We start from the raw sequence: 11,055 nt of genomic DNA, 5'->3' as shown, positions 1-11,055 counted from the left end.
AGACATGTGTCCCTAAGTCATGCATAGCACCTCCCTCTTCCTCGAACTGTGTCCTCAAGTGTGGGACAACACCTTAGGCTTTGTCAACCCATCTCCCAGTTCCATTTTAAATTTTATATTTCCTCTCTCTACAATCCTCTCTACATGTCCCCTCTCTCTCTCTCTCTCTCTCTCTCTCTCTCTCTCTCTCCTTCCACTTTCTTCCCCTCCCCCCTCAGTCTCTCTTAAAGTATGTGAGTTTTATCTTTTCCCTATATATAATTCTCTCTTTATGTTTATATTCTCTCTCTTCTTCTCCTCTCTCTCTCCACCCCTTTTTCTTCTCCTCCACTTTCTCCTAATTTTCATTTTTCTTCTCTCCCTCTCCCTCTTTTAAATTTTATATTTTCTCTCTCTTTCTCTCTCTCTCTGTCTCTTTCCCCTCTCCTTCTCTCTCTCAAAAAACATTTAAATTTAAAAAAAACTTTTCTCTTTTCTTTTTTTTCCTCATCTCTTTTCCTCTTTTCCTCTTTCTTTTTATTCTTCTTCTCTCTTTCTCTCTCTCTCTCTCTCCCCCCTCTCTCCTCTCTTTTCATTCTCTCTCCTCTTTTTTCATTTTTTTTCTTCTTTTCTCTTTAAATTTTTTTCTTTTCTCTTTCTTTTAAATTTGATCTTTCCTCTCTTTGTGTTCCAATTCTCTCTCTTTTTCTTCTTATTTTCTCACTCTCTTTTTCTTCTCTCTGTCTCTCTCCCCCCTCTCATCTCTTTTCCTTTTTTCTGTCTCTCTCTCTCTCTTTTAAATTTTATATTTCCTCTCTCTATAAATCTTTCTCTTTGTTCCCCCCTCTCTCTCCCTCCCTCCTTTCTTTCTTTTTTGCTCTTTGTATATTTCTCTCTCTCTCTCTCTCTCTCATAGTTAGAAAAGTTTAATCTAACTATGAGAGAGAGAGAGAGAGAGAGAGAGAGAGAGAGAGAGAGAGAGAGAGAACCTAGGCCCTACACATGAGAGAGAGGGGGGAGGGGGTGAAGAAAAACGTAAATCAAATAAAGACTATTCTCTTTCCTCTTTCCCCCCTCCTCTCTTAGTCGTCTTCGTTTTATTCCTCTTCTCTCTCTTCTTCTATCTCCCTCTCAAAGTGTGTAAAAAATTATGTTCGAAAAACTTTAAATTAAAAAATATTTAATTAAAAATTTTAAATTAAAAAAAATTAATCTAACTGAGAGAGAGAGAGAGAGAGAGAGAACCTAGGCCCTACACATGAGAGAGAGAGAGGGGGAGGAATTTGATTAAAAAGGGGAGGGGGAAAAGAAAGAGAGAGATTATAAGTGAGAGAGAAGGGAGGGGGCTTTAATTAAAAAAATGGAGGTGAGGGGAGGAGGGGGGAGGCTTTAATAAAAAAAAAGGGAGGGGGAAGAGAAATTGAGAGATTATAAGTGAGAAAGAGAGGAGAGGAGGGGGTTTTGATTGAAAAAGGGAGGTTTAGAAAATAAGATAGGTTCGGCAAGTCCTCTAGAAGTTCGGGGCTTTCCAAACCTATAGCAAAAATAATATAGTAGTATAATACACATATACACATATTGAAATATGCAGGTATTAGGTATATTGAGTTAATGATAACTTAATCTCTCTCTGTCTTTGCTCTCTCGCTTGCCACCATGGTTAAACCATTGCTTTGCTTAGAGGAACATGCCATGCCACCAAGGCTCCCTAGGAGACCATCGCCCACCCTCGTCTTGCATAGTGCATTGCTTGCAACATCATTGCTACCTCTCTCTCTCTCTCTCTCTCTCTCTCTCTCTATGAGAGTGGCATGTTGCCCAGTATGCCTTACTAGCTCATTGCCACCTAGTTGGTGCCCCCTACAACTCAAGTAACACGAGCAAGGAGCAATGAATCATACATAGGCAACCGTGGCAACGTGCGGAGAGAGAGAGAGAGAGAGAGAGAGAGAGAGAGAGAGAGAGAGAGCCTCTCTATGCTTGCTTAGTGCTGTTGAGAACATGGGTTATTGTTGTCAGAACAGAGGTCATATGTGTAGAAAATATGTGTGTAGGCATGTTCAATGGTACTCTTTGCCGAGCCGAGCGTGGACGGTGGCTTGGGCACGTAAAACGTAGGCTTGGAGCACCTAGTTTGTATATTGTGAGATAGCTATCAGCTTTTGAATATAAAAGCTCCTGTCGGATGTTAAAGTAAAAAGATGCGAATACTACCCGAATAGTAGCTGCTCCCACCTTCATCGAGTCATCGTCATAATTCTCATCGAGATGGAGCCCATGTTCATGATAGCGCGGAGCTTCCCTTCAACTCCAGACCGTTATATGCACCTCCTCTCCTGGCGCTAGCTTTGTTGCAGTATCAGTTCACGCGGACCCTTGGCAACATGAACATCTTCAAGAAGAAGGAGACTTCGAAAGGTGCGTCTTGCTACCCTCTCAATATGCTGTGCTGCGAAGGAATTTTAACAGCCATTTTGAAATTGTGCCGTCGAGATACATTTCACCAGGATTGAGACTTGCCTGGTACAAGAAGCTGCAAGCGAGAGCGCGATTCACCTGCATTGTATAAGGAGAGTTCGCCTGCATCAAAAAATTGAGGATCAGTGTCTATGCGGGAAGAGTGCAAGACCAAGGTTTGCCATAATGGCCAAGGTCTCCATATACAGTCCACTCATTCTTATTCCAAAGCTAAAAATTTTAGCCCTAGGGCACCATGAACATCCCGAAGAGGAAGAGCCCGAAAATCACTAGCAATCACCATACACACTCATCAACAAGAGCCCCAAGAAGTTGTGACCATCCAGATCTTGATTGGTTCGCTGAACTGCTGAATGTTATACACTTGCATTTCCCTCCTTCACCAATTACAGGTGTGTGTGCACTGGCCGGGATCCAGTCTTTGAAGTTCTAGGCACAAGTTTTGGACTATTATAGTTCTTCCTTGTCGTGGGGCTCTTCCAGTTCTCTTCAGACTTGGGGCTTCCTTTTGTGGCAGATAGCACTTCGTGGCTTACTTATGTGATATATACACACCTGACTGGATTATTAATCCTCATATAAAGATTGTTTCTTTTGCTGTAATTGGTGTAGATTTAGAGTGCATGTCGGATACAAGTCCCCATCTTGAGGACTTTTAGTGATCTGCTATGGAAGCTACTTTCTAGAGTTCCCTTCATGCCAACTACCTTTAACAGATGGATTGTAGGTGATCATGCCTTCTCAAGTAAAAGCTTTTCACTTTTGCATTCGGATAAGTATTTACAATGATTCTCCATGACTACTTCTTGGATCAGAGACGTTTCTTGGAGCCTCGAGGTGGAGTTGTAGGCTACTATAGAGGCTTGTTTTGTAAAACTTCTTTGGGAGTGGAGTCCGGACCCTTTGGGGATTTGTATCTGAGATGGTGTTCCTAGTTTCTCTCACATTATCTCCTGCTTTTGAGTCCTTTCACTGAGTCAGCTGGGGACATTATGGGGATAGCGGTACACTTCATGGGTTGTGCAGGCAGTTTATTGCCTCAACATTTGGGCATCTCTATTTTACATGGGCAGCATATTTCAGCTTGGCTGACTTGCATTAATGGCCTCATTTATGGCTTGCCAACCTGATACTTTACTGTCCCATTTTTGCCTATTTATAGGCCACCTCTCCTCCATATCATCATTCATTCATCCATGCATGCAGCATCCTCCTAGAGAAGGGGAGTTGGGAGCACTTTGCTGATTGCCCACAGCCCCTGTGGTTGTACACACTCTCATGCTTTGGTAAATGGTTTATGTTTCCCAAGTTCATTATTTCTGAGCTCATGTGTTTTTGTTCTTTTGTTCAATTCTTTATGTATACAACTCCATTGCTTTGCTCATGTTTCCACACCTGTCTGACATGGTATCAGAGCTCAAGCATTGTGGTTCTCGTTCACTGCTGTTTCAGGTTTGAATCATCCTGTTGGATTGCTGAAATCTTGTGCTTTGTCACTGTTCCTATCCAACTGGCCTGGGTTCATCATTCTACAGCTTGCTGGGCAGCTTGTTTAACTTGCGTTTTGATAGCTATTTCTTGTGTTTCCATTGCTGCACCCTTGGTTTCGATCAGTCCAGCCATCTTTTTCAATCAGCTGCTGATGTTTTCCTATTTTATATAATAGTTGCTATTTGTTTTGCAAGCGCCAATCTTTGATCGCTTGCATGTTTTGTTTTTTCGCATTTTATTTCGGCCTGACTTACACACCCAAGGGAAGGTTCACATGTGTTTGTTGTTGTGCCTTGGTTCATTACAGTCACTTCGTATACCATTCCTCTTGTCTTTATTATCTTTTGCTTGAATTGTTGAACTCATGCTATTGGGCTGATTAACCAAAAGTGCCCCAAGTATTCACTCTAAAACTCTTACTTATCTTCTTAGCATTGATGGCTCCTGCATGTTGTAACATTGATGACAGGCTTAAAGGCCGTGACCATCTAACTTGGAGTGTGGTAATGAAAGCGTGGTTTGTGTAGAACATCTCCAGTACGTTGTTTTAGGTTCTACCTTGTGCCCTCAATTACCCTCTTCTCTTCCATCCAATCAAGATGAAGTGAGCTATGAGGAAGTAGTTCTAGACTAGATTGCAACAATACCAAAGCACTAAACACTTATTTGATGTATCTTGAAAGAAGTCCTATCAATGGTTACCTCCTGTGGCATATCTTGCAAGTTGTGGGGCAAGCTCGAGCTTATGTATGAGGCTTTGTTGACCATGGGAGCTGTTATCCTTAATGGCCAATCATAGAATATCAAATTTGAAATGCCTAATATAATTCAGTCATTCATTCTTCAACTAACAGAGATGTAGGATTAACTTTGCAACATATAGTCCACTCTACCCAAAGCCAGTTTGATGGTGTTCCAAATGCCTTACGATGTTAAATACCTCTGTCAATTTCCAACACATGACACCTATACTAGTTGAGTATGAATTTGCTCTATGATTATAGGGGAGGCTGCCATATGATTTTGACGGTCCTCATTTGAGAGATTTAGTTGCTTCATAGAGGGGTGACACCCAAAAGAAGAAGAAGAAGAAGGGTCAGTGCTACTTCTATGGCAAGAAGGGGCACCTCCACAAGGATTGCAAGAAGTTAGGGGTATTATAGGAATAGAAGAAGGATAATAAGAGCAAGGACTCCTCCGATTCTTCATTATACTCCGGCTTCGACATGGACTCCAGCCATATGGCCAAGGTTGCGGTGGCTCAGGAATCATTCTTTTAGCCCTATTGGTTTTGTCATCCCTCATGACTCTCAAATGCCACAGAGTGAGTGGGGTGGTGGGGCATGTAAACCTCATCCATATGCATGTGTGGTGGACCTCGAGTATGACTTTCTATAGGCCTTGATAAAGTCTAGCAGATTCAAATCTTGGAGCTTGTTTGCTATATAGGTTGAGGATGGGAGAGGAGAGAGTGGTCTTTGCTCCTAGTCTATCCCCACATGAGGGGACACTTTGATGATTTGTTGGATGAAGAGGGGAATCCATTGTCATGATGTGCTTTCCACGGAGTTGGTTGACAAAAGGCATTGAAATTTAGCTATTTTTACTCTCTACGGTGAGGTATTGGTATGATCAATATTGACATTAGTGTCTTTCCAAGGCACCATGGTGGTGGCTTGACCACCCATTGCTTGGGTATTAATTGTCCTATCTAATTGTCATTGAATTATGGACTATGGTGTGCCTTTCATCATTATATAGCTTATTGTACTCATCACCCATGATCTGAGAGAGTGTTATTATAGTACATTTCATAGGCTGTGGGAGCAAGTTATTGCCTCAATATTTGGATATTTCTATTTTATGTTGGTGGCATATTTTAGCTTAGCCGACTTGCATTAATGGCCTTATTTATAGCTGCGCGATCGGATTTTTTTTGAGTCTTATTTTGTTAGTTGATATTGTTAATCCATATGCAAGCCTATGTATGTCCCAATGGGTTGGGCACATTTCTTTTCTTCATGAGGTAGTCATTGCATTTTTGGCGCTTGGTTTGATGACCGATTGATCATTTCTTATGGTTGACCTGTATTTTGTTAGCCTTTATTTGCTGGCCGACCAGTTCATGTTGAAGGTCTATTTATGGGCCAGGTGTTCTCTCTTTGTAATTTTCATCACTTTGAATACTTCTATAGCAGTAGGTTCTATCGTGGAGAGGGAGGTAGTACCGGTGTCCACAGAGCAGGTGACTCACTATTGTTTTCACATTGTCGCATGTCTTGGTGTATGGATTTTATTTCCTGAGCATCTCTTCGAGTTCTTTGTGCAGTGTTCACTTTTCAGTTTCTCAAAATAATTGTTTCTTGTTTCTTGATTATATAAAATACTATTTACTTTGGTTAAATTATTTTTTCATGTTTATCTATTTCAGGTGGATCCTCTATTACATGTTTCAATGGTAGAGGCTGTTTACAAGACTTTAGAAGATGGATATAAAAAGCATTGTAAATTCTCAAATGCTTTGGAAGTTGTAATCTGTAACAAACATCATTAATCTTTTTAGTGATTTGAAATGGTCCATAATTTCTTGCTGTGAGCTTAATGACTTGGTATGAAGGCTTGTTAGAGCTTCTTAAATAAACTTTGTTAAATTTCAGCCACACCCAATCTTCTTCTTGTAAAACCAAGTGCCTTCAATCCTTATTTGCTGTATTTTTTGTTTTTCTTGAGATATTTGGATAGCTCGTTGACTTGGGCAAAAGCTTATTCATATCATACACAAACTCATTGGCATGAAATCTCTCCTCCTTTACTTTGAAAATAGGTAGTAAGAGTGGTTTTCCATATATGATCTCAAATGGTGCTATAGAAGTATGAATTATGTTGTTATAGTCATATTCTACCAAAGGTAAACACTTTTTGGATTATTGGTTGGCTTCATGGCAATAACTCTTCAACATATCCAATATTGTGAGATTAGCTATCTCACTTTGACTATCTGTTTGAGGATGATAAGGAGGAGAAAAAGTGAGCTTTATATCTAAATTTTCAATAAGAGCTTGCCAAAAGAGGCTAGTGGTTTATGGATCTCTATCATCCATAATGGATTGTGGTAACCCATGATGCTTGAAGATTTGTTGAATAAATATTCTAGCCATATATTGAGACTTGATAGTCTTCTTGACTTGAATGAAATGATTCTGCTTGTTGAACCTGTCAATAACAATCTATATATCATCATTTCTGTTTACTGATTTTGACAAGCAAAAAATAAAACCCATAGCATTGCTTTTCTAAGGTTGGCTTATGATTAGTAATGGCTGTAAAAGCCTTGTAGGCTTTTGGCTATCAAACTTTGTCTTTTGGCACATAAGACATTATTTAACAAATTGTTTAATGTCTCTTCGAAGACTTGGCGAAAAGAGATATATTTCAGGTGCCTTGGTTGTGGCCAAAATACCATGATGAGCCATGTAATAGCAGTATGACAATTTTTTATTATTTTATGCTTGAAATTTTAGTAATGCACAACTTATTCTCCATTATAAAAAATCAATTTTTGATGACATAAGAGATCTTTTAAAGCTTAAATGTTAGCCATTAACTCCTTTTTATAGATAGTAGTATTCTTTTCTGCATTTTGCAACCTTCTACTTGCATAAGTAACTCGATGCTCTTTTTGGTTTAAGATTGCACAAATGCAGTCTCTTGAAGCATTACATTTCACAAAGAAAGGTTTTAACAAATTAGGTATAATCAAAATATATCCTTTGTTAATATAGAACTTTAGAGCTTCAAAAGCTTTCTTTTCTAGTTTGGTCCATTAGAATGCCATTACTTTCTTGGTCAAATCATGCAATGGTCTAGCAACCAATGCAAACCATTTAATGAGTCTTCTATAATAAGAGCATAATCCCAAGGAACTTCGAACTTTATGAACTCTGGTTAATTTTGGCCATTCTACAACAGCCTTGGTCTTTTCTGGATCCATCCGAGTTTCATCTTTGGATACAATATGGCCCAAATAGTGATCTTTTTCTTGGAAAAATTTACTCTTTTTGCCATTCACATAAAGTTTGTGTTTATAGAGTTTTTAAAACATTGTTTTCAAGTGTTGCTTATGCTCTTCTTTATCTTTGGATGAACCAAAATATTATCAAAGAAATTATTTGTAAACTTTTGGTGTGCTCTAAAGATTCTTTTTATCATTCTATTAAAGGTTGCAGGAACGTTGATGAGACCAAACAGAAGGAACTTCATTAAGACATGTAAATTTAAGAGAAACAGCTATAAACCTGCTGATATATGTCTAAACATTGTCTCCTTGACTTTGCTTGACCTCATTCCATTCTTGTTGCACATCGGCTTCAAAGGATGAAGACAGAAACTTCTTGTTGAACGTCTCCTTAAAGTCTTTTTAAGACTTGAGTTTCTTTCCCTCTTGAACAACTTTGAGTTATCAATTTAAACCAATATCCTCTAAATACATTTTAAACATTTTAATATTTGATTTTTCTATATAATCTTAACCATTAAAAGCAATATGAAACTATCTAGTAAAAGATACAACTTTTTGAGAATTTCTCTTACCATAGAAAACTTCAAACTTGACGCTTTTCTCCCCAAGATTAAAGTCTCTTTTAGTATAGTTTTTTCTTTGCCAAAAGCATCTTTGGAGATTCAACTACCATGGAAATAGTTGATTCTTTGACTTTCTCCTTGCTCTTCTCCATCAATGGATTCTTGGGATAAAAGGAGGTAGCTTGCGTATGATGAGAACTTTGAAGTCACCGGTTGGATGGATCCTCAAATGATAAGTGATGTGTTACCTTTCATAGGCTTAGTTGCATCAATAACATTGATACCTTTTATGTTGAGATAGGCCTTTGCGGTTGTAATACCATTTGTTCAAGAGCCTTCTCGATAAGAAATTTTCAAAGACCTTCGCTTCAATCCATGCTTTAGTCCTCTCCATTAAAGCTTGAATTTTTGGATTTGCTTTCAGCTCCTTGTATCTTTATATCTTCTTATCAAAGAAGCATATAGATAAAAAGTGTTGGGAGTCTTCTAGTAATTTACCTAAATTCTTCTCATTGTCTCTTGACATGGTGAGAAAGTTGGGCCCAAAGATCTTGTTGCCCTAAGAAAGTTCTTACAAAAAAAGAAGCCTTCGCTTTAATATCAATGTAATTATGGGGAAGAATGTGAGAACGACAATGCTTTGAACTTAACCAACTTGATCAATTATCACTATGAAAATTAGAAGATAGAGGGAGAGTGAGTAAGAGAAGAGAGTCGACACCATGTTGCGAGGGAAACTGGCCCTTTCTCTTTATAGGAATTTATTGAAATAAACTAGGGATACCAGGCACTTGAACCATATATAAAGGTTGATTTATTGCAATACTGAAATTTAGGATTTTGAAACTTCAATTTCTGTATACTTTGAGCAGAAAGTTGATTTTTTTCTTTTGTGCTTGGACTAGATTAAGCTAAATAGAAAGTGCTTCTTGGATGAGTGATAGATAGGAGAGTACAAAGCATGTGTGAGAGCTTATTCAAAACGAAGAGAGAGACCTTGAATATATAGATGTGAGGCTTGGGTGCTTAAAAGTGGAAAGTAGGAGCTACATGTGACAAGTATAGGGACAGTTGTCTCTTCAAGATTGTGAGGGATAGAGATGGAAGCTCTCAACAATTGAGAGTACACAGTTGACAGTAGAGAGTGAGAGAGTGAAGACACAACACGACTCCCAATGCAATTGCCAAGAGTGTAATGAAAGTACAAAGTACAACCCTTAAATCTTAGGGTTGTTAATATGCATTTACACTTGAAAGGTGTAAAACACGATAAGCAACCGAAGTGTGTAACATAAGCATATAAAATAGAAGATAATGTAATTGAAGAAAAAAACCTCTCGTAAGAAGAGTAAAAAGTGCCCTAGTGACCTATCGCTGAGTCAAATCCAACAAGCCCCTTTGGAGAGTGAAAAGTAATCAGCATACAAGGATCATCTACCAAGGGAGATCAAATTTAAAGCATTGCGAAATGCTTTAAATTTGTCACGAGGAAGAGCTTTGGTGAAAATGTTTGCCATATTGCTGGTGGTAGGACAATAGACAAGGCTGATATCTCCGGCATGTAGCCTCTCTATGACAAAGTGATAGTGGATCTCTATATGTTTTGTGCGTGCATGAAACACTAGGTTCTGTGCCACTGCAATGACACTCTGACTGTCAATAAACAAGGGAGTAGACTCCGTGACAGATACATCAAAATCAGCCAACAAACGTCTCAGTCATACACATTCAACTGTGTTAGTGAAAGTTGCCTTGTATTTAGCTTCACAAGACAATGTGGCAATAATGGATCGTTTCTTGCTAAGCCAAGAGATGCAAGATCAGCTAAGAAAGAAACCGTTTCTACTCGTAGAGTAACGTGAATCAAAATCTCCAGTCCAATTTGAATCACTGTAAGTATGTAGTTGCAGTGGTTCCTTGTCATGAGGACATGTATCTTTAAAACCTCACTTAACATGTAGATTAATTTTTAATCACATGGTCAAAGTAAATGTTGCACATGTGAAGTGTAATTGTGGTTTGAGTAAATTTACAAGCTTGGGACCCAAGGAAATCACGGGATGTCAAAGGCAAAAGTTACTATAAGTTATGCTGCACAGGTACTCGGTGGTATTTGGTACTTGTTGTTAGCCTAGGTCATTCATTTGGCACAAAGTGTCAATTGGTGACACTATAGAAGTAGCGTTTAATGGTACCTAACGCCAATCTGATGGTTAAAGATGACGCAGACACACTCGAGAATGGAAGTTGCCTAGCTAATTTAATTATTGGCCAGTTAGATTATTTTTTTGGACATTGAAATAATTATTAGATTAATTTTCAGTACTTAAAGATTGAAAATTAATATTTAATTATGGATAATACTGAAAAAACCATTTGGGAAGGTTGCCACTTGTTAAAAATGCCCATGTAAGACTGAAAAACGTCTTTAGAGGTTGGAGAGAGGCATTTTAGTGTATTTAGCTTGCAAGAGAGAGGGAGGAGATGCTGCTAGTTTGATTTGCAGCCATTGGAGGACCTTTTGAG

At 38.5% G+C, this 11,055-nt stretch overlaps 1 protein-coding gene across 2 annotated transcripts in view; it reads left to right on the top strand.

Annotated features, from left to right (window-relative positions):
* The first annotated feature begins 2,177 nt into the window (after positions 1–2,177).
* The window catches only part of LOC148038811 (vacuolar protein sorting-associated protein 2 homolog 3-like), a 33,333-nt gene continuing 24,455 nt past the window's right edge, over positions 2,178–11,055 (top strand). For both annotated transcript variants that reach the window (XM_087674676.1, XM_087674677.1), the window contains exon 1: positions 2,178–2,397. In XM_087674676.1, coding sequence (XP_087530802.1) covers positions 2,364–2,397 — 34 coding nt within the window. In that variant the 5' untranslated portion in view covers positions 2,178–2,363. The remainder of the gene's footprint in view (positions 2,398–11,055) is intronic.

This window comes from Lygodium microphyllum, chromosome 3 (assembly GCF_053477565.2).
Source record: "Lygodium microphyllum isolate KBCC chromosome 3, Lygodium_microphyllum_v1.1.10, whole genome shotgun sequence".
NCBI classification, from domain to species: Eukaryota; Viridiplantae; Streptophyta; class Polypodiopsida; order Schizaeales; family Lygodiaceae; genus Lygodium; species Lygodium microphyllum.
Note: the sequence above shows the minus strand (reverse complement) of the source record. Positions and strands in the feature narration are given on the sequence as shown.